At 41.5% G+C, this 22,892-nt stretch overlaps 3 protein-coding genes across 5 annotated transcripts; 2 read left to right on the forward strand and 1 right to left on the reverse strand.

The window, feature by feature from the left end:
* The first annotated feature begins 13 nt into the window (after nucleotides 1-13).
* Nucleotides 14-3,735, forward strand: si:ch211-79k12.2 (uncharacterized protein LOC568844 homolog). The gene is made up of 3 exons (XM_067601964.1): nucleotides 14-347; nucleotides 523-778; nucleotides 862-3,735. The coding sequence occupies exons 1-3, from the start codon at nucleotides 321-323 to the stop codon at nucleotides 2,298-2,300; spliced, it is 1,722 nt and encodes a 573-aa protein (XP_067458065.1). The 5' UTR covers nucleotides 14-320; the 3' UTR covers nucleotides 2,301-3,735.
* On the reverse strand, nucleotides 2,707-13,709 carry si:dkey-34d22.1 (discoidin, CUB and LCCL domain-containing protein 1). 2 transcript variants are annotated; one of them, XM_067601962.1, is made up of 15 exons: nucleotides 13,527-13,709; nucleotides 10,567-10,788; nucleotides 9,849-9,986; nucleotides 8,712-8,763; nucleotides 8,550-8,622; nucleotides 8,318-8,451; nucleotides 8,188-8,225; nucleotides 7,821-8,012; nucleotides 7,529-7,641; nucleotides 7,195-7,369; nucleotides 7,003-7,095; nucleotides 6,711-6,801; nucleotides 6,465-6,502; nucleotides 6,272-6,379; nucleotides 2,707-4,476 (listed from the first exon to the last, which is right to left on the reverse strand). In XM_067601962.1, exons 1-15 carry the CDS (start codon nucleotides 13,630-13,632, stop codon nucleotides 4,052-4,054), a joined length of 1,998 nt encoding a protein of 665 aa, XP_067458063.1. In that variant the 5' UTR covers nucleotides 13,633-13,709; the 3' UTR covers nucleotides 2,707-4,051. The 2 variants fall into 2 exon arrangements, with proteins under 2 accessions (XP_067458063.1, XP_067458064.1); XM_067601963.1 differs by lacking the exon at nucleotides 7,003-7,095.
* A 147-nt stretch (nucleotides 13,710-13,856) lies between these two features.
* On the forward strand, nucleotides 13,857-22,168 carry LOC137191674 (glucocorticoid modulatory element-binding protein 1-like). 2 transcript variants are annotated; one of them, XM_067601965.1, is made up of 10 exons: nucleotides 13,857-14,541; nucleotides 15,749-15,890; nucleotides 16,147-16,205; nucleotides 16,608-16,729; nucleotides 16,883-16,986; nucleotides 17,558-17,742; nucleotides 18,030-18,170; nucleotides 20,049-20,186; nucleotides 20,447-20,563; nucleotides 20,648-22,167. In XM_067601965.1, exons 2-10 carry the CDS (start codon nucleotides 15,766-15,768, stop codon nucleotides 21,190-21,192), a joined length of 1,536 nt encoding a protein of 511 aa, XP_067458066.1. In that variant the 5' UTR covers nucleotides 13,857-14,541; nucleotides 15,749-15,765; the 3' UTR covers nucleotides 21,193-22,167. The 2 variants fall into 2 exon arrangements, with proteins under 2 accessions (XP_067458066.1, XP_067458067.1); XM_067601966.1 differs by lacking the exon at nucleotides 13,857-14,541 and adding an exon at nucleotides 14,704-14,810 and having other exon boundaries at nucleotides 20,648-22,168.
* Nucleotides 22,169-22,892: the final 724 nt, after the last annotated feature.

Below are 22,892 nucleotides of genomic sequence, written 5' to 3' on the forward strand. Positions count from 1 at the left end.
ATTATGTTTATTATGTGGCAACGCTGTAGTTCAGGTCTGGTTAGGTTTAGTCACAAAAAACAAACAAACACTTTATTAGGGTTAGGGAAAGATCATGGTTTGGGTCAAAATGAACACTCTCGCGAGACTTTCACTAGTCTGGGGTTACCATCTAGGCACGACCACGGGAGTGGGCTACATTAGAGAAATAATTATGTAATGAAAAACGTGCTTTGTTTGTTTACTTTCATTGTTTTTAACTGCAGTGTCTGAATTATTAAAAAAGCTGATATAAAGCTAAGTCGTCGATGTGGCGCCAACACCAGCGTTTGTTTTAATTCATGGACAAAGACAAGTGTAGCGACATTGTAAGTAGGCGATTCCGTTATTTGTCAGTCGATTTTTCAGAAGAACCAGTGTTGTTAGCTTAAGTCATGAAGCGGTTAATTGATTGTCAGGACCTTTGTTTATCGATACAGCTCGTGCGGTCTTTCTGTGTAGCTTATATGTAGACTCTGCACTCATGCTTTACACTTCTTGCAGCATGCTTGCTCCTGGATGGAGATGCATCAGTTCATTGGCGACCTTATCACATCTGGAAGCACCTCGAAGGACCAGCCAGATGTGGTAAACCCAGCGTGGGGCGTGGCTGGAACAGAGGCTGTGGGGTTCAAAGGTGCTTCACATGAACCTTTTCAACTAGCTCGACCTGCTCGGGACAAGACAGAGGCAGAGCCAGGCCGTCAGGTCCAGCCTGGGGCAGCACAGAGGAAGGGAGAGGCCAGAGATGGGAGAGAAGGTGAGGGCTTCAAATATATATATATATTAATCATTTTCTTCCAAAAATTCTAACTACTGTAATTGTTTTCCTATCATGTGTAGATGTGCATCATGCCTGCACCTGCCCTGGCTGCCCTTACTCCAGTTCTTCTCCTTCCTTTGAGACTCTACAACCCAGACAACCTCCGTCCTCATCGCCGCGCTCAGATGCAGTGCGCCATCCCAAAGACCTTAGCAGTGCTGCTCCACTGAACTTAAACATGAACAACGAACCAAGCAGCACGACCACAGCTGAGCTAGATACCAGGCCATCCAGCCCTAGGACTCAGAACCCAGACCGGAACTCTGAAACTCCTCCATCCAGAGTGTCCTCAGGTTCCTTGAACCACCTCACCATGTTTCCCTGCTTGTGCTGCCGCCGCGGCTTACAACCCTGCACCCAGATTCTGAGCCACCAGGAAGGCACAGACTCCCCTTTTTCTCACACCCATGCCCATCATCATTTTCATCACCACCACTGCCCTATAAGCTCCTGTCTTCCCTGCCCTCAGCTCTCTGCTCCTTTCCCCTGCTTGTCTTGCCAGCATTCCTTTCCTGCCTGCACTCAGGAGGAGAGAGGCAGGACAGTGACGACTCTGTTGTCGCTGCACCCTTGCATGCACTGCTCTGCCTCTTTTTCCAGACCCTCCCAACTGCTGCAGCACCAGCGCACCGAGCACGCTCACAAACCCTCCGGCTTTCTCTGCACAGAGTGCGGCAGGGCCTTCAACTCACACAGCAATCTCCGTATCCACCTCAACGTGCACACTGGCGCCCGGCCGTACACCTGCTCCGAGTGCGGGAAGAGTTTTAGCCAGTCAGGGGCTCTGAAGATCCACAGACGGATTCACACAGGTGAGAGGCCATACTCCTGTGGCTTCTGCGGCAGGGGGTTTCCCCATCTGGCAGGAGTCCGGGCCCACCAGAGGACCCACACAGGAGAGAAGCCCTACCGCTGTAGCCAGTGTGGGAAATGTTTCACCCAATCTGGAGCCCTGAAGATCCATACCCGCATCCACACAGGTGAGAGGCCCTTTATCTGCAGTGTCTGTGGAAAAGGCTTCGCCAACCGCTCTGGGATCCGCTTCCACTACCGCACAGTCCACGGGCTGGCCCCTGAACATGCTGGAGAAGCTGGGGGTGCATATCGGGGATCAGCAGGTCGTGGTTGTCCGCCTGGACGTCCCAGGACTTTTCCTCCCGCCAGCACAGGGCTAAACACACCTAATAGCTCAGATAGCAACTCGCATACAGCTCTAACTTCCAGAGAACCTCCATTGTCAACTGCCCTGCTCGGTGGAGATGAGAGCAAGTCTCAGTCAGAGGGAGCAAACCCAGGCGGTAACAGAGAAGGGCTGCTGTATGCATGTGAGGACTGTGGCCTGCGTTTTAAGGATGCTCCCTCCAGGAACAGACACCAGACCTTAGTTCACTACTCCTCTGAGGGGAGACAGGAGGAGGGGGGACAGAGGAAAGAGTTGAGCACAAACAGTGGAGAGTAAATTGATGTTGCTGGAACATTACAGCAGGCTGAACATCACAAAAGTAAAAAATGTTTGTATTAACATAAAATGTAGGTGTTTAAATTATGTGTAAAAATATATTCTTTAGTTAAGTGTTACTTAAAAGTATTGCACTACCTTTCAAGCTATTGTATAGACTGAAATCCAAATTTTTAAATTGCAAATTTAATTTCTAACAGCTTAAAGGATTTTCAGGAGAAATTCTGTATATATATACACTTTTTTAGCATCTAATTGATGAAAAACTGATTTGATAGGAGTTAATATCTCGGATTACTTTGACTGGTTTCTGTTAGTGAGTTGTCTAATCTGTGCAGATTTAGCTTTAAGTCTATATCAAAATGACCTTAAACACCTTGCTGCTGAAATCACACTCCAGGCCCACTTTTTTCTTAACACAGTTGTTTTATTGTGCCTTATTCAGCTGTGGAAGAGGTATTCCCCCTTGTATTACAGCAAATTAATTGTCAAATGTGACACCACGAGGCATTTACAAACATTCTGTGGGTCTGTTAGTTACATTTTCAGATATAATGAAAGACAACCACTGCCGTAGACCCTTATACAAAAGACCTTGTACCAGGAAAAAGTACAATTTTATAAATACAAAACTGTTTTGTATTTTTCTTTTAGGATGATCAGTGTGTCAGCAATTTCATATTGGTTTATTTCAATGAAGTAAAATAATCAGTGGCAGAGAATCCAAAGGATTTTTGACATTTAAAGTTAAGTGAGACATTTAAGTGGGGAGTTAATTTTACTTAAGTGTTTTTCAGTTGTGGGAAAGTTGCCATGCAGTAACAGAAGTCTAACAAGTAACAGGAAGGTTTTATAATAGTGATGTAATTATTTTATGGACTGGTGGGAAACACCATGACAACAGCTCTGGAGTTTGGTTGAGGTATCTATGTCTTGCTCCAGGGCACTGCAGTAGGTGGAATCGAAAGGGATTTAGTCCGTGTGAGGGAAAAGTCTCCCTGTTGTGCCTTTCTTTGTATAATAAAAAACACAATTTATTTTTAACCAGTATTTGTTATTATACTATGTATGTTAGAAATGTGCGAAAGTTATCTGAGGAGTAAGAACCAGCACACAAATACTGTTTGACACAATCCAAACGTTTAAGGCTCAACAGAGCCCCCTAGTGGTTAAATATAATCATAGCAACAATATCAACCACTGTGTTAACAGTGTACCATTTATAGTGCTTCTTACATGTTTCTCAACAAAACATGTTAAATTTATATATTGTAAATAAAATGTCATATTGTGATGACAATTAACATACCCTATTCACTTTTTCTCCATTAACATGATAATTAGACCAAAGCATACATTGTTAGTTGTATGTGTTGTCTGAAAGTGCAGCATGTGATTGAACATTTCATGAATAAACAATATCTCTGGAACACTGTTGGACCTGTATTTTCTTTGTGCAACATAAGATAATTAAAAGAAAACTGTACTACTAGATACTTCTTTAAAGCAAGTATTTGTGCTCTTATGGCTCTCTCATGGTGTACTCTTGAGTAGTGTACCCTCATATATGCATAGTGGTCCCAAGTGACCTCTCAGATTTGGGAACATTACTTGCTGCTCACATTAGTACAGTCAGATTAGCATCCAACTGAGATCAATCCAAGTGGTCCTCTGGTCCCAACAAACAGTTTAGCTCAGGAGTCTTTTTTTTCTCCATGTCTGAGCTTGCTGTGTTCACAAAGCCTCTGTGCCTATGTGTGGCTGCGTAGTAAAAAGTCAAAAGACTTGGGCTCTGCATAGACAATACTGACTGGTCGTGGCCCGTTGGCATGAAGGGCAGGGGTGCAGTAGCCATTGGACAGTACCCTGTGTGAAGGGCAGTCATACTGAGCATGGCTGTGGCTGCATGTTGTCCTGGCACCAGTGCTAGATACTGGCTTTGGAGGGCCGTGTATATTGCTGTGAGCGACCCCTGCTGAAGTTGGCAGGAGGGACTCAGAGGGCTGCTCACAGAATGGGGTGGCGTATTCAGGCTCAGGGGGAAGTGGCTCGGCGTACTCTGGGAGGATGCCAGGGGTGTCGTAATGGTTGAAGGTGAAGGGAACGGTGTAGCCCTCATCTGAGGAAGGCCTAAATGTTGACCCAACCTTCTGTCCAATAGCTGGCGCGGCATAGTCTGGAAAGATAAATTAGTTTAAAAATGAGTCAAAACCAGAACCAGAGACTGTATTTCTATTCATTTGATTTTCTGTTTGGCCAATTTGTGGTACTGTCATTTCTATAGGCACTGTCAGCTCTGAGCAGTTGCCAGGCAACAGGCAAAGACTACAGGAAGTTACTGGTACCAGCCAAGAAATAGTTCGGCACATAACCCCTTAAAAACGGCTAATTGTCATTTTTACACTTTGATTTTTATACGGTTTAAACAAACAAGATATAATTTGTTCATTGTTGAGCTTTAGAGCTGCTGGTAGGCAGATTTTGCCAGACAAGTTGTTTCCCCCTCTTTCCAGTCTTTGTGCTAAGCTAAGCTAACTGGCCAATGGCTGTAGCCTTAAATTAATGGAAACATATGAGTGTTTGGTATCAATCTTCTCCTCTAATTCTCCACAAGACAGCAAACAAGTGTATTTCCCAAAATGTCAAATGTCAAACCTTTAAAGATGGAATAACCTTCAGAATATTCTTGGACTTGGCAAACATATACTGCAAGTTTCCACCGGCTGAATGTGACTGATTTAATGGATCTCTCTGTCCTTGTTATCCCTGTAGCCATCACTATTTTTAACTTTTGGTTGCAAAGTTGTGTGTTATCATATAATTATGTTTAACAACTACCTGCTACACTTATGTGTATATTCCTGTAAATAAGGTACTCTGGTTACAGAGGGCTCCTTCTCAGTGAGTTTACCCTGTAATGTTTCAGTAATTGTTAAATAAAATCAGGATGAAAGTATTATCTTAAAACCATTTAATTGCCATAAAATACCTTTAAAATAGGCATGTCAGTAAACGTCAACCTGTTTTCTTCCTATATTGTAAGAACATGTACAAAATGCATATTGGCATCAGGATCAGTCAATATAGGCCGGGATATATCACAAAACAACAAAGCATTGCTACATTGGTACTATTCCTCCATTGCTGTGATGAAAGAAAAAAACATTGAATGAAGTAGCAGTATCTTTTCATTAATGGGAGAAAATCTTTGCTCATTTGCATCTTATCCTGCAATGTCTGAGAGATGCTGCTTTTGCACTCAATAGCCATCTCATACCAGGCCCTCCATCAGCTGCCTGGCCACCAACAATGTCTTCTCTAATCACAGGGATGGGGGCTGACAGTGCAGCACTCAGACCCCACCAGACCCTCCTCTTCACCCCAGCAGGAGAGGTTATGGTGTGGGAGGCCTGGACCCTACTCAAGAGCCCCAGCAGCCTCAGACTCAGAGCTATTTTAATTAGACGAGCTTTAGTGAGGGCTTTGATTGTCTTAGCATTGACCCTCTGTCCTGTTTATCACTGAACCTCTCAGTGAAGGGCCCCCTCACTGGGGGAGGGGATGGGGGAGGCAGAGAGGGGACTGGTAGGGGGGGGGGGGGGCTGAGCAGCCTTTATCGAGCTCCAATTAAAGGGTCTCTTTCAGAGAGGCTCCGTGGACCAAAGAAAGGAATGTTTATACTGCAACCGGGTGATGGGCTGAGCCAGGGGAAAGAATGGACAGCCCGTGGAGAGAGCTGTTAGCCTGTGAAGCCTGGCATGAACTCCTCAAACTGACCACTGAAGCCAGAGACTGTTCAGAGCGGGAATGATGGAAGAGGGAAGGCAGAACTCAGAATTTCAGATGACCAGTAAATACTGAATGGGCAACAAAAAAAGAGGAACAAAAAGGCAACAACAGATGATAGAAAGACTGAGGCGAAGCAGTGTTCTGGTTAAAAGTAAAAATATTTCTACAGTATGAATGCTCACTATTAAGAGGGGGGGTAGGGAGAGCGTCATGGACATTTCGCTCCACAGGGTAGGAGATAAGCTCTGACTGGGGGCAGGGGAGACTCTTTGCCTGGAAACTCTGACAACCTACAAGACAACAAACACATAGTCAGGAGCTTTTTAACAGAGGATTGGAAAATACTGAAAAATGGTCAATAAGAAGTTAACTTACTTGTTGGCAAGGAGCACTTCATTTGTGAATCTTTTTTCCTACATTGAGAAGGAGATGGGCACAATTCATTAGAGTATTGTACAAACTAGATACCATTTCTAAAGCATCCAATGGCTACTGGAGCATTATCATCAACAACTGTATCTCTACTAGCAACCAAAATCACTTGGGCGTGAACGAAGCAATATCTTCTGATAAACATGTGTCATAAATCTGTTTCATAAGTATATTACTAAGATACAGTACCTTCTCTTCCACCAGACTCCAGCCATCAAACTGCCACACATTATCAGTCCCAGGACCACTCCCACTGCTACTATGATGGACTGACTGGAGCCTACAGGGTCATAAGTGTTTGAATAGGTAAACAGTTGTAAAAGTGTCAGGAGTGTAAAGCAGTTTATTGCAATCTAAACAATGTTGAATGAAAGAGAAGCACATATAACATTTGTTTTTTACTATTTGGCACGTATTCTTTGAAAAATAAATGGATTCTTGATGTAAACACACAAAATGAGAAGGTAATATAAGTGCATACTCAGTTTTGTTTCAACTAAAACTGGTCCCTCTGTGGGAGTGGGAGAGGGGCTGGGGCGCGGTGTGCCCATGTTAACTTTGATGGATGGAGATTCTATGAGATAAGTAGCAGGACAGGACATCATAGTGTCAGGAATACAGACATGAGTTCACACTGCTAGACCCATCTTATAAGCAGAGTAAGATTACCCACCTTCAGGTGATTGGGACCTTGGTGTGACCTTGGCAACAGGACAGCCCAAGACTTTGACCTGAGCAAAAGCTCGGCCGTGCCAGCTCAGCGGCTGTAACCGAACATACCGAGCCACCACGGAAGGAAACAGGCTGTTTAGCACCCTGAAGTTGCCGTCAGAATATGCCTGAAACACCTGGGAAACGTAACCGTCATGTTACTTATTAACAGAGAACAATGAAGAGCTTATAAATAACGTTTTACTGCTTCACTCAGTTGCCACATCAGTTCAGACATGTTGCGCACTCATCAAGAAACATCAGCTGAACATTAGTGAATGCAGCACAACACCTACCTTTTTTTCTTTGCTGAGAGCACCTTTGTAAAGCTTCCAATTTTTTCTGTCCTTGCTGAAAAGAAGAATGTAGGATTCTATGTAGAACTCATTTGAGCCTGTTGTTATTATTCCTGAAAAAAACAGACCACGTTGTTTTTAGTTCATGATAAACTAAATCAAATTAAGAGCAAACAAAATTGCACACTGAAGCTCAACTGATACAATTAGTTGAAATGTGGTAATTAATTTATAGCCAAATGAGCATAATTTACACACAAATTTGATTTTTAACGTTACACTTTTGACCTACCTGTGATGGTTTTTCTATCACTAAGCTCCAGCTCCACCCAAGGGTTCGGATCATTACTGTCTGCTGCCCAGGATAAGAACTTATGGCCAGAATCCATGTTTTGGGAAGACCAGGAACTTTTGTGCTCTTGGCTGTTTTTCTCCCCGAAAGATGAGGCATTTAAACCAGAAACATCCAGGATGTTTTTACATTCTGTTCAAAGACCAAAGGAAAGGATGGACTCATGAAAGCGGTTAATTAAGTAATCTGAAATGTTTTATATACAGTGACTCTGGAAGGAGGCAAAAGTGACTTCTCTAAAGTTTAAAACACCACAGCAGGAATGTAAATAATATGTTATGTGTACTAAATGGGCTCTGGCTCGTACCTTCGGTGAAGAGCAGCTTCTTTTCAGATAATGATCCCCTGTCAAAAGATGTTGAAAGATCAGAACATCTACATAGTATAATCAAATTTTTTTTATGTCTTGAATGCAATAGCAGCAACAGCAAACACACATTTTAGACAGGATGCCATTGGCGAAGGTGGATTCATAGAGTTTAAGACTTCTCTCACGAGTCACAGTGACACGGCCTCCCAGACTGTCAGATGCAGCTCCAGCATGTACTACAGACTTGCACAGGACTGAGGTCTGTGGCAGAAGGGACAAACAATGCAGAGCACTTTCAGTCATTATTTTAATCAACAACCAGTGCTGATCATTTCTCTAGTCTAGCAAAATGAACTTACATCTCTGTAACCCTCTTCATAACTTCCCCAAACATCGCCTGTGGCATTCTTGCATCCAGCAGGGCAGTACACACTGAGAAACAGCAGAATAACATGTGAGATACACTTGCAGATTGCAGTTGAAACATTTTATTATGAGAAATGTACAGGTCAACCACTAACCTAAAACGCTGCAAGCTAAAATGAGATCCTCGTTGTAAACAAGAAATGAGATCTGTAACAGCAAAACAGATATACAGAGGTTAAAGTGAAGACTCCTGATAACTTATTTAAACTCTTAAATAGTATAAAAAGCTGGATTAAAACAGTATAGTGTGGGGCGTAGTATATCAGGCTTACATAATACCGCCCCGCCTTTCAGTCACCACACACAAACACAGATTCTGTATGTGCTATATCAGGGGATAGGCGGTCATCACTGTTGATGTGACTAAGCCCTTTGTTATAGTGACTTTGTCACAGTTCACGAGTACAGCGAATGCTCCTCGTGTGATCGCAGTTAACAGACAGTGGTTTGTATGTCTGAACACGGGCTTAGCTCCAGACATTACCAGATTTCATAAACAACTCAGTAAAAACAGGAAACTATGATACATAGTGCACAGTACAGATGACCTCATCCAGACAAAAGGAAGCTATCTCTAAGTATAGACCAACAATCAGAGTAAACAAGTCCAGATAGTTATTTATATGATATACAGAGGGAACCTTCATATCTTTTTGTGGTTGAATCTGTATCATCCAGAAACATTAAGCTTGGATTTCAATCCCTAAATAAATGTGTGTACACGTATTATATTAATGCAGCCATTTACATTTTATAATCCATTGTTGCATAGGCAGAAAGAAAATATGGTCCATATGTGGACTCAATCTCAGTGTGCCTTAGCTGATGAAGAGGAGGGGGAGTGAAAAAGGATCCAGACTGAAGCCTGAGGCCTCACTCCATTCAGCCTGAGAGAAGGAGTCTGACTCTTGCTTTCTGAGCAAACACGCCGGAGCAAAGATAGCGATGAAGGGTGAATGCCAATAAGCAGTGACTCATGCACTCACATACACAACCCACACACACAAACACACAACTGCACATACACAAGGACAAATATTCACACACAGACACCAGCGGACGCTTGTAAATGAGCAGCTTTTAGAAGTTCCGACTCCAACTACAAATCACACATTTCCTAGCTATGTGTTCTACATGCCCAGCTACAATAACAATGCAACTGTAATAATAGCTGGTAATATACAGAATTCATATACTTATTATAACTACACAAATAGTTATCAGACAATTACCTGGATACTGGTTCGTGGCGTAAGACAGAAGAAACCCTCGTCCAGAGTGGTGTGGGCCTGACTTGAAAGTTATTATCACTTCATTGCTATTAAGTGTCACATTCTTCTGTGATGCATTAAGCCTCCCACACAGTGGACCTGTGAACATGCAAACCCACAAACTACATTTTTAAAAGCACAGAAACACAAATACATGTTGTTTTCTGATGCATACCTGCACAAATATATTTTAAGTCATTCTCACACCACTAATGCTTTCATATAAAGTCTGTATTCCATACCAGCTGTGTATGCTGTCACGTGGAAAAACTACTTGTAAGAACAGCTACCCCGCAAGAGAAAGCAAAATTAAAATCATGAGACAGGTCCTGTGGAATCCAGTAATAAACACAATAGGCAGCCAAACAGAATATTTATATCTCCTGAATTTCTCAACCCTCATTTGGTGTGTTGTCAAATTTTTATACCCTTGAGACACAACTTGACATACACCTGGTTGGAAGATGCACATGTTGCAAAACTGTGTTTGCCTCTTGTGTCAATTTTTTGGTAGATTGGCATGCCTTGTGTGTACTCCACAATCATGGCTAAGAGAATGTCAGTAATGACGTTGCATATAAAAAGTCCATCAGTGGGTATTTAAGGGAGGAATCAAGAGACTACCATATGGTCCAGAAGGCATGTTGATCAACTTGACTGCAAGGTGCTGGCTGCTTACCCAGGCTGGTTCCTCCGTTCTTATCTATGATAGTAAAAGAGCCATTGCTGCAGTCCGGACTGCTCTCAACATCAAAATCCCCAAACAGTAGTCGCAGCGTTCGCCCTTCTGGCACACGAATCCTCCATTTACACCAGGTGTTGCTGGGGTAGGTGCCTGGATAGTTCTGAGAGGCCAAGGTGCCAGACTCTGGTCCCAGCTGTGTATGTCCACAGCCATCACCTGAAATAATATGTACAAGGACAGTGAGGAGGAAGCTGTGGGTGTAAAAAAGCTGACAGTTCACAAGGTAAAGTCAACATCAACTTGTAGAACATGTTTAGGTGAGATTTAATTCCAAAGGCCTCTTGCTGTTCATCTATTCTGCTTTTTGAAAGTGAAGTTAAGAGTCACTCCTCAGGTTTTGTGTCGCTTGATAACTTCCTGGTGATATATATACAGTTTTTCAATGATGCCTAAAAATGTGAGGGAAAGCCAAAGTTCAAAATTGTATATTTTAAAAAACAATCACCCCATGTAATAGAGTAAATTTAAAATTTAACATATTCAAATTTCTTGTTTTGTCTGAACAATCCAAAATTCAAAAGTATTTAGTTTAATATTACAGACAACTAAGAAAACCAGCAAAAACTCATTTGATGAGCTGGAACAAGTGAATTATTGTCATTTTTTAAAAAAACAACAACAAAAAAGACTTTTTAAACAATTATTAGATTATCAAAACTTTTGCCTATGTATTTCAGTCAATCAACTAACCATTTAGGCTCTGCATTGTACTGCAAATCCTGTTTACAGGTTCAGACTAACTAAGTATTTATTTCTCATGCAGCTTTTGGATATCAACATATATTTTTTCCTATTATGTTTCACTTCTAAAACAGCTGTAAGAAGCAGCAGCTGAGCAGCTTTAAGCGAAATCACATAACCGCAGACAGTTTTGCCATTAATTCTCCTACACAGAATATTAAGGGCTTTGTTAATACTCCCTATTCAGGAAAGATGAGTAATAAATGTCTCTTCTGAACAGTTACAGCAGACCAGAGCATGTTTATACTGCTCTGATCGTAGCTGTGGGATGACACAACTGCGGATGAGGGAAGTGCTCAGCTCCTGTAAACAGGATATATTTCAAAAGGAGCTAATCTTAGATCATATGTATTTTTTGCTGCATATTACAAGATGCTATTCTTGAGAGAAAAATTAAGAAAAAGGTTAAAAAATGTGTGAATTTCTTTCAAGTTTATTGAATTTGTTTCCTTTTGAATATTGTTTTCTTGAATGTTGACTCATTACATCCTCTGACCTGCGGTTTCTGACGCAACACTTGGACTGGAACAGAAAACACCAATATTTAGACCCTCTAAACATCCCTGTGGGTCGTACAACGTAAATAAGTCACATATCCCAGTGGTCACTCAGAGATAAGTGCTGTGGGGGCGGCAGCTCCAAACCTACCCCCAAAATGTCAAGTGCTGACGTGTTCCAAGAATGGTCAAAACACGAATAAGGCTCAGGTAACCATCTAAGTCCACACATCATCCATAGTGCTTGTCTCGCATATAAGGGTCCTGAAGATTTGTTGAGGGGAAACTGGAGGATAACCTTGTGCTCACCCTGTGTCACACATTACACTTCCCAGCTGCTCTTCAGCTCCTAATCCCATAAAACATTGAATGTTATTGCCCCTCCTCAAGTCCCCTAAGGATTCCCTGGAAATGCCACAGCGACATACTGTAGCCGTGGGCAGCAGAGCATGGATCTGTCACCTTCCGGTCGAAGGCCGCAGAGACAGCAATGCTCAGGAAGTTCTGGGTGGCCGGTAATCTTCCCCTGCTCACTGAACCCTTTCACTTAACGTCTGTCTCCAGGCTGGTCTGTTTCTACTTTCATACAGAAAAGGATATGTGCTTGGCCCGTTCTGGCCAGTTTAGAACATTTCAAAGGTGAATTACGGAAAAGTGAAGTGGGTGGCAGGGTAGCAGACAGTCTATCAAAAATCACCCCAGGAACATGTTTTCCACTCGAGGCTTTGCTGGCAGGTCCTTACAGGTCCACACTAGCAGACAGGATGTTCACCTGTGCTACCTGTCACTACATTGCCTTATCCTGTCTATTGTGTCAATCACAAAGTTACAACACCGAGGCAAAACTATTTCCCCTGCGCCTAGGCCCCACCAAAGCTCTTTGCATATTTTCCAGCTAGGACAAAGTGATTCAGAATAAATAATTGACCCTGGACTTAATCATCTTCTGATGTGAGGAAACCAAAGCCCCAGAGACAGGCAGAAACAACAAAAACAGATTTGTGGCGCAGCTGAGTGTTAACAGTCAGTGTCTGGAGGGCAATAAATAGTTTTTTCTGTTTGTCTGTGTGTATGTACGGCCACAGTGATTCATACTGCACATGGACTTGACTGCTGTGTTGAAAAAAACCCTGTGGGAAAGGTAAGCTGATAGCTGAGTATCAGTAGGTAAACATGCACAAGGGAAGAGTCATGTTAAGAATGCTACCATGTCATCACATAGCCGACCTCTATACACCTACTCAATTTTATACATTATGTAGCCACTGGCTTAAACACACAGACTATGTAAATTTCTTACATGTGATATAAATATAAATGTGATATAAATGTTGTAATAGCATGTCAAAACAGATTATACGTTACAGGCCTAAGCAATGGTGAAATCTGTAGATCAGTAACTATATAATGACAGGATGTAAATAATGAGTACGTTTTTTATGGACAGTAAGATGTACAAGATGTTTTAAAGCCTGCTGGTCATTGCTGCTTATTGACGCAAGTCTGCCTGCTTTAATAAGAGCATACAGTTAAAAATTAATCTCTTCCTTAGGTGCAAATAGTGACAATAGTATGCAAACAAGATTTCTGAAATAAAGTCTCACGTCACAATTGGTATCTTAACAAAAGCGTCAACAAAATAGGGTTTTATCTTACCCTCCTGGCCGTGAGCACCTAACACGTAACAGACGCTGAAAATGATCCAGAACCCGGCGATAAGAGACTTCACAGCATCCCAGCTGTTTTTGCTCCTTGCAAGCATGTTTTCCAGAGCCGAGCGTAGAAAAGTAAGGTGCAAGCCCGGCTGGCTCGAGGATCTGGCGTCTCACAAAAAGTTATAGTACAAAGTACTGGATATTTACTATTGGCCGCAGGCGCAGACTCGACTTCCTATTGGTTCCTCAAGAGTGTCAATCAACGAATCCCAAACATTCCTTTCCCATATTAGGGAGGGTGTTCTGAAGGAGTAGGCTGATCTGAGACCAGCCGGTGGCGGTCACACTAATGGTTTACTTTCTTTACATAGACGGCAACACTGAACCTGGATCTCAGACAGCTATATTGTTATACAGAGACTATTTAATTAATTCACCGTGTCATAGGGTTGAAACGCTGCGTTTAAATGTCAATGTACTTCATCACAATATCTTGTCTATGTGAGTTATCGACACACTTAACATTTCTTCTCTCCAACTAAGAGCAAACCCTGCCCCCTTCTGGTGAAATACAGGCAACAACAAAAACACAACATTGATTTGAGGAGCGTTTATTGCATGAATAAAACCGACCCAATTAGGCCTCATATGAGTTATAAATGAGAAAACTAAGTGTGTGTTTAGCGTATAACCTACCACGAGGAAGCCGTCCATTAAAAAAAACAACATTATCACTATTCAGTTTGAGGTGAAAAAACATTTTTATGAGTCTTGAAATCTGTCAGCACCATTTACTGCCATGGCTCAGAGGCGCTCAAACCCAAGCCGTGCAGTCTCACATAAGAGCAGTTTGACCGATTTGCACATCGCGTGCGAACTAACCGCTTCTCGTGACAGCGGGACAGATGCTTCTCAGGCAAATGCTGCCTTCACTGCAGGAAGTATAAGAGCAGCACGGCGCATGCTCGTGTACCTCTCTGACAAGCGGAGGATGAATTGTCCCCTGTTGTAAAACGGTGAGTAAAACTATGATAATGTTGATTTAAAGTGTGTTTTTAGAGTTTGGGTGTAGACCAGGTGGGGTTTTGTGCGCTCTCTATGGCGCGCGTGCCGTCGCACCGTTGTTGTGTGGTGTGCGTGCTGCCGCACCGACAGACGTCAGTTTGAGTGGTGAGGGAGTGTGAGAAAGGCACGCAACTGTCCGTGTCGGAGTTGGTGATCCAACAAAGGCTGCTGATAGTGTGGACATGTTGACCAATTTGTAATCTTCTCTTTGTATGGAAAGGTTGCTTATTTTGTTTCTCAAACTCGGAATAATAGACAGTTTGTAATTTAATTTCTCCTTCATTTCTCTCTGTGCTGTTGATATTGTCGCTCAATGTATTTGACGCTTTAGCTGCTGCTTGTGTGGGACTGAAAGAAAGTGTTGTGGGAGGAATCATATTTTAATTAGTGCAGTCAGTAGGCTGTAATGTTTACATGACATTTTACATTTCCCTTTTTCTAATTCGTAACGACAGATTGTTGTATAGTGAACAGTTTATTCACATTTGACCCATCCACACTGAGTTTATGTGCTGTATGTGCATTCTTATACATTCACACGCATTGCCAGTGCATTAAGGAAAGGCTATTACATTGTACTTCATTATTTATCTTGGTAGATTTGATTACAAAAACACAAACAATTAACACTCTCTAGCGAAGTAAATCAATTGAAATTTGCTTTGTAGCATGGTTCAGCCATGCCAGAACAGGTCTTTTTGTGGTATCATATTTGTGGTAAAAAAATAGTGATCCAAATGCAACAAGGTTGCATAACATAGTAGTGATATGATTTGATTTTAATAATTTCAGTCTAAATAAATGAAAAACGTTTATGACAGAGCAGTTTCACCTGTTGAAACCAACGTGGCTAGTCTACTGCCGTGCCAACTTTACAATTAAGGCCCAACACCCCAAGTTTTAGCTAAAAGTATAGACTTTTGTCCCATCATCTATACGGTAATGTATATTCTCTAAACTGATATAAGAAACAAGGCCCGCTCATGTGAGGATTATGTCATTTTAAGCCCAGTATGGATTAATCTCTATGACAGTTGCATGCCAGAAGACACTGTTGGGGGAGGCTTTCATTGACTTGTGTGTGCATTAAATAGCATCACTGCATGCATGTGTGTGATCTGGATGCTAACATGCGTGGTTGGCCCTGTGTGCGTGCAGCTCAGTGAGGAGGGGTGATGGCGGGTGCTGAGGTCACTGTGTCTTCAGGGGATCTCATGATGGTGAAGGAAGAGGAGGGGGAGTCCAGTGGCAACAACCATAAGACTCAAGTCATCCTGCACCTGCAGCCCATCTTGCACGGGTAATATGGAGGTTATCATATTAAGCAAATCTTATGAAATCATTTTACATCAATGCTTTTTATATTCAATTTAAGACTAGTGCAAGTAAAAAAAATAATACAGCAGTAAGTTATGAAGGGACAGAGAAAAGCACACAGTGGTTAGAAATACAATATTTATCAACAAGTATTTTTCAGATAAATTGAGAGCTGTTCAACTCTCTGCAAGCAAGAAATGATTATTCTTTCATATGTGACAATCTGTTGCCCTCTGCAGGGTAAATGACGACAGTGTTGACACCAGCACTACAGTCTTGGCCATAGAGACTCACCACGGTAAGTAACACTGAGACATTTCCCTTCACTTCTTACACAAAAATACATGTCAAATCAACAACTTATTTAATACAGCAATTATATTATGCACTTTGATGATCAACCTCTCATGTTATACTTCAAGCTACGCTATTTAACAAACACAAATTACTGAAGAATATTCATATGAGCCTCCTGGGGTGCGATGATTGACTGATGATGATTTTGTTGCCGCATGATTCCTGCTTTCATCAGCACCCAGGGGGGAATTTTTGTGAATGCAGTGCACAAAACAATCACGCTCTCCTGATTTTACTTTAATGAACTTTGATGTGAACTGTTTTGCAATGTACAGAAACACAGTGCATACTGTAGCATTGCTGCAGGTGACTGTGATTTATGTTTTTGGCCTGTAATCTTTAGATGACAGTAAAGCAGAAGGAGAGGAGGTCGAGTATGGCTACCCCATCACCTGTGGAGCAAGCAGAGCTGTGTTACTGTTTAAGAAGTTTGTGTGTCCCGGAATCAACGTTAGATGTGTCAAAGTAAGTCCATGCCATATGTTTAGTGTGATCAAATGGTGGGGAATTATAAATGTATTAATACTGTAGAATCGTCAGATTTTATCTGCCACTTTAGTCTTCTTCCTCTCTTTATGTATTTACAGGAGCACATTCTTTGTTGTCTTTTGTTTACAGTTTAATGACCAACTCATCAGTCCAAAGCAGTTTGTTAACTTGGCAGGAAAAGCCACCCTGAAGGACTGGAAAAGGGCCATCAGACTGGGAGGGGTTATGCTCAGGTAGACTGATGAAAGTAAAATAAACACCATTTGTCTGTGTGTTTTTCCTCTTTGTCATAGCTGATAGTGAGACTAATGCAGGTTAACTGTCAGTGTGGACGACCTTCCTTCACTGTACTCTGTTGCATTGTGGGTTAAAGAGTCAGACTTAAAACTGCTCAATCTAATGCCATAACAGCACATTTCACTTCTATAATTTGCACTTGTGTTGAGTTTGTGTCTGTCTGTCTGTGCTGTGTTGCCAGTACATTCCTTAAGTAGTCGGTAAGCAGCATTATTATGGCAGCGGCATCAAATAACATGTCATCAAGCTGCTGAGTGATACTTCTCACCCCTTTATCGTGTTTGCACTTGTTGTTAGTGTGAGTCAATACACCAACTCAATAGGCAATATCTTTTCTTTTCATCTTTACTCCTCTTGAGGCCTTTGTGTCAAGCAAACCTCCAGGAAGCTATTGCGCTTGTTCAACAAATCCAATCCATACTTAAACACCTCTCAGCAGCAGTGTAACAAAATATTTTCTTGGATACTCTGGTAGAATTTTTTTTAAAGTTGCTTCTCCCCATGCAGAAAAATGATGGACTCCGGCCAGATAGATTTCTACCAGCATGAGACCGTGTGCAGCAACACCTGCCGCAGCACTAAATTTGATGTGCTGATCAACAGCACGCGGCTTCCTCCAGGGACGTCAGTGCAGCCGAGCCCATCGTGTCTGGCTCTTGACCCTCTTGGAGGACAGGTGCCTCCCCTGACAGGTAGATTTCAGTTGGCATTTAAAGTATGCTGCGTTCTCTCTCACATATGTTTAGGCTTCTTGTTCTGTTGTACCATTGAGATGATGCAGACAATAAATTTAAGAAACCACCTGGATATAATTTATCTTCAATACTGAAACATGAGTTATTTCTCACACAACTGAAGAAAAAGAGAGAAACAACTGGATTGGCTTATCAGTCTTCCCTCTGCCTACTCACGTTCACTTGTAATATGAGATGTTTATGCCCTTTATTTACAATATATGTTTTTTTTTCTTTCATTTCAGGAGAGGTTGTACATGATGCAGCAGAGGTAGAGGAGCCCTTGGAAGATAAGTTTAGTACAACAGCAGAGTGGAGCCCTGGTCCAGCCCGGCCCACAGCAGCCAATGGACATGCTGCAAAGAGAAAGAGGGCTGACACACCTGGTAAAGGATATACAGATGTTTGTGAAAACTAGGCAGGGAAAGAAAAACTTATAAAAGAAATGCAGCATTCAGGCTGAAATTTCAACTTTCATTGTATAAACTAGACTTACAGAATACAGCCATGCTAGCGGCTCTGTGAGGCTAAATGCTCACATCAGCATGCTAACATGCTCACAATGGCAATGCTAACATGCTGATGTTTAGCAGGTATAATGTTTACCATCTTAGTTTCATGTGTTAGCATTGATTCAGCCCTACACACAACATACAGCTGAGGCTGGTGGGAATGTGAATTAGTTTTGCAGGTATTTGGTCATAAACTGAATTAACTCAAAAGTACTGAGCAAATTAAAATTTAAAAAAAAATCAACTAATATTTCATCTTCTAGAGACCATGAACGCATGTACCAAATTTCACAACGATCCGACCAAGAGATATTTCGGTTCAAACCAAACATGTCAAAGTCAGCGGATCACCAACATCAATAGGATTCATCTTCTCAGCACCATGAATATTTGTACCAAATTTCATGGCAATCCGTACAATGGTTTTTGAGGTATTTTTAGTCTGGTCCAATGTAGCGGAACAACCGACAGACTGACATTGCTATCCCTAGAGCCACGCCATTACCATGGCTAAAACAAACAGGAAAACTCTAACAACTATTATTATTACTATCAGTCGTCCTACAGTCCTTCAGTGGTTTGCGTCATCCCTCTTGCAGCTGCTGCTGTTTGACACCTCTGATTCACTGAGTCAATGAACCTCTGAATCTGCAGTTGCGGGATGTTCTGCCATTCCTGCAGACTGGCCTTAAAAAGTTGCTGACCAGTGGCAGGGAGAGTCATGTCCCTTTATATTACCATCTGACGCAGCTGACATTTCTAAGTGCGGCTTTTTCTTGCCAGGATCTAAACTTTGATTTAAGGGGTTTTAAAGGTGACCTGATTAGGCATTGTTCCAGCGGGACCACAGTAGGTAAAATAGCCTCTATGGATCATTGTGTGAATGGCAAATTGCAGTGCCTCACTGCACAAACTGCATTAGGGCCTGAAACAAATAAACGACTCTCAGTAAACAGCCTATAACTACACTCTTCTATCTCCAGAAATGTGCTTCTTTCCATTACACGTTCCAGACATGGGGGAATAGATGAATTTAGCTTCAGATAGCTGCACATGGGATTTGGATATATTTTCATCTGGCATATTGCATTTATCTCGACAGACATTTAAGCAAACGTGTGAGTGGACGCGTTTCTTGCAAGATAAGATATCAAGCACCTCTGACATTTTATCATTCAGATATACTCAGCTTATATTTGGCTCAATTTTGTACAGATGCCAAGTCATTTTTCAGTTTTCCTCCAATCTTAGACCACCGATTTTCTAACCGATTTTCCTTCTCTTTCCTCTTTACCTCTATCACCCATTTAACATCCTCTTTCCAAGTACTGCACCCTTCCATTACCTCTATGTCCTCATATCCTTATTCTATTGTTTCTCCAACCCTGACATCCCCTCCTATGTTTTCCTCTTCGCTTTATCACTCTCTCTGTCAGTCCTTTGACTCTCTTCAAATCTCATTCCCAGACTTTTCCCTGCTTCCCTTCACCTTCTCCTTTATCCTGCATTTCTTATTTATTTTGCTTTTCTACTCATTGTGTCAAATCTCTTTTACTGTCCAACTCCCCGGCGCACATAAGAATGCATACTCTCACATACATACACAAATCACCTCTATGATCTTACCTATACTTTCTCCTCTTTTGCTGTCACTGTCATTTTTAAATCCCCCCCCTCATACAATGAAAAGACAAATATACACAGAGCTCCCCACATATCATAATAATGTCCTGCCTATCTGACTGTGTCTAGATGGAATACTGAGCCTGTGGAAGGGTGTGTCGGACTCTGGGCTGATGGGAGAGGTCCTGTCCAGTCTCCAGACTGAATTATTAGCCACTCTTAAAGGAGTGGAGGTTCGCAGCGAGAAGGCCAACCTGCAGGAGACAGGTGAGACCCCCGCTGAACCACTGGGCTGTGAAAAGAATTGAAAGAATTGTTTTGATTTGATAAGTCAAGAAAAAAAAAGCAAATCAAATTTAAAAATGATTTTCAATAAAGGCTGTACAAGCCAAATTTGGTTTGAGAAGGAAATTCATGAGCATTGATTTCTAATCCTGCACAATTTGTTCTGGACAAATTGATAAAGAATAATATTAATCATTCAAGCCTTGTACTGTAGCTGACTTTTGATTGTTTTGTTTTGTCAGATGCCATCATACTTAATTCCCTGTGTGAGATGTTTGGGATTTTAGACTCAGTGAAGCAAGCTCTGGACCAGAAGCGCATCCAGGATGAAGAGAATAAAATCCATGATGGTGTTCATGGTGAGAAAGCTGTTGAAGGAAACATACAGTACAAACAGTAATATCCTGCTGGATTGTGTTAACGACTATCCTGTTTCTCCTTAGAGTTGGATGAGATCTTTGAGGAACGGAGGAAGCAGGCTTGTGTTAAAAATGCCTCCCATAAACACGCATCCCTGAAACACCTTCGACCTCAACGTCACAACCCGTCAAACAGCCAAACTCAAAACTTGCTGTCACCTGTCATCACCAGCCCTGTGATCCAGCCTCGGTCTGTTTTGGGTTTATCTGCGGCATCTTTCGCTCAGATCACCATGAACCCTCGGCACTTCACCCACTTCTCCGCCTCTGGTGGCCAGCGTCATCATGCTGCAGGTGGCAGGATGGACAGGGACGACCGAAGTACCACTCTGGAGATGGAGCATGAGCTCTGTGAGACGGGGAAGCGGGAGAAGGTTCACAGGCTGGGACAAGAAATGGTGAAGAAAGAGAAAACCTCAGGGATCCACAAAGAGCCTAAACAGAGAACTGTTATGATTCAAGAAGACCCTCACCTTAGAAATGAGGTACTAGAGGAGACAGAGAGCTTGTATGATACTGAAAAGTTGGTTTTGGGAAAAAAGGCATCAAAGAAACATAAAATTAAGTGAGAGAGATGATCCCAAAGGAGATGCTGTAGGACCAAGTGAGGGAATGTGCCTGAAGACTAAAATAAGCCTCAAAGAGAGGAAACGATTAAAAAACATTATTACTTTGTCAAACTGTACTTTCATTTTTATATACTGCAGTTACTTGCAGTGGTGTTAAAGGCTATTTTCTTTTGCACATTTTAGATGACCATTTTGGACACACTTTTATAAGATTCCAACAATCTCAAAACACTCAATTCTTGCTTGTCTACTGCAAGAACCATGACACAGTACTCTGAGTATATATTTCTAAATTTCAGTTTTAATACTCCTTTTAGATGTCTGTAAATCTAGTTTTTGATTCTTCAATGGTCTTTGGTGACAGCATTTTCCTTTGTGTACAAGTAGTTGTCAATTTTTTCTGGTGTTTGTGACAAGTTTTACCTTATACTTTTATAATTAAGTTTCTAATGATATTTGTAATAGAAAATACTTTTTTGTGAGTTACAATTGTGTGTTGAATTTTATATCATTTGGATTTATATATATATTTCACTCAGGCTTATATTTTTAGAGATCTATGCACCGGACACTCACTGCCTGAAGAATAGATGATTCTTAATTTTTGACAATGAAAACCATATATTTAGTAATTATTGTGACTGTTGAAATGTGCTGTTGCTTTAAACAGGGTGCTGTTTATTAACATGTGCTGCAAATATGTAAACTTGTGAATTTATTTTTCCCCTTCCTTTTACTATAGAAAACTTATAAAGCTGGAAAATATGTTATACACATCAAAGTGTGGTGAGAAGTGCACTAACGGTCCAGAATGACCCTGTACAATAATGAACACATTTTAAAAATAAAATCCTTTATGTTTGAAGTTTTAACATTAACAGTGTTTAAGCTAAGTTCGCAAAAGTCAATTCATACATCGTTATTTTTCATTTATGTCAAGTGTCGCCTAGACACTTAATGATGTTTAATTTATCTTGTTTTTCTCACAGTCAAGTTCAGCTAACATGAAAGCCAATTGGTGCAGTCTGAACTGTTTTTTTCTCTGATGTTATATGATTACCTACTTCACTCATAGAAATGAATTTAAAGGATAATTCAACATTTAATCACTCAGTGGAGAAAACTGCTGCTATACTGCTCTTTGTGTTGACCTCACAGTCACACAACAATCACTGATGTCAAATTAGAATTTTCTTCATGGCGATTGATGGAAAACTGCCTCTTGCGACATCACTGTTTGGTGAGTGTGTGTAAATGCACCATGCTTTAAAGTTTCAACCCACAGAAAGCAGCATAGCCGCAATTTTCTGCCCCGTGTAATTCACTGTTAATTTACCTTTTAAGGACCACACTGCATGCCAAAGCTGTGTGACAGACATTGATGGTTTGATAACCAGCCTTTGTCAGCCTCCCTCAGAACTGTAATATGTTATTATAAATTCATGCTCAACATTGCATGCACAGATGTAGTTGTTTGTCAGGGGTTATGAGTGGCAGCTGATAAAAATGCTCGATGAAATGACTTTTATCGCAGTGCAGCTGTCAGCATCCCCGCTGACACCCATCCTGTTGTTGAATATGAACAGTATTTTGCTACATCCTGTTAAGTTTACTGCAAATTGAACTATCATGGGGTCAGGCCAAAGTATTCCCTAGTTTAAATAGATTGCTACTCTGTGTCTTGAATACCAGGCTACAAA

The sequence above is a fragment of the Thunnus thynnus genome, chromosome 10 (assembly GCF_963924715.1).
Source record: "Thunnus thynnus chromosome 10, fThuThy2.1, whole genome shotgun sequence".
Taxonomy (NCBI): domain Eukaryota; kingdom Metazoa; phylum Chordata; class Actinopteri; order Scombriformes; family Scombridae; genus Thunnus; species Thunnus thynnus.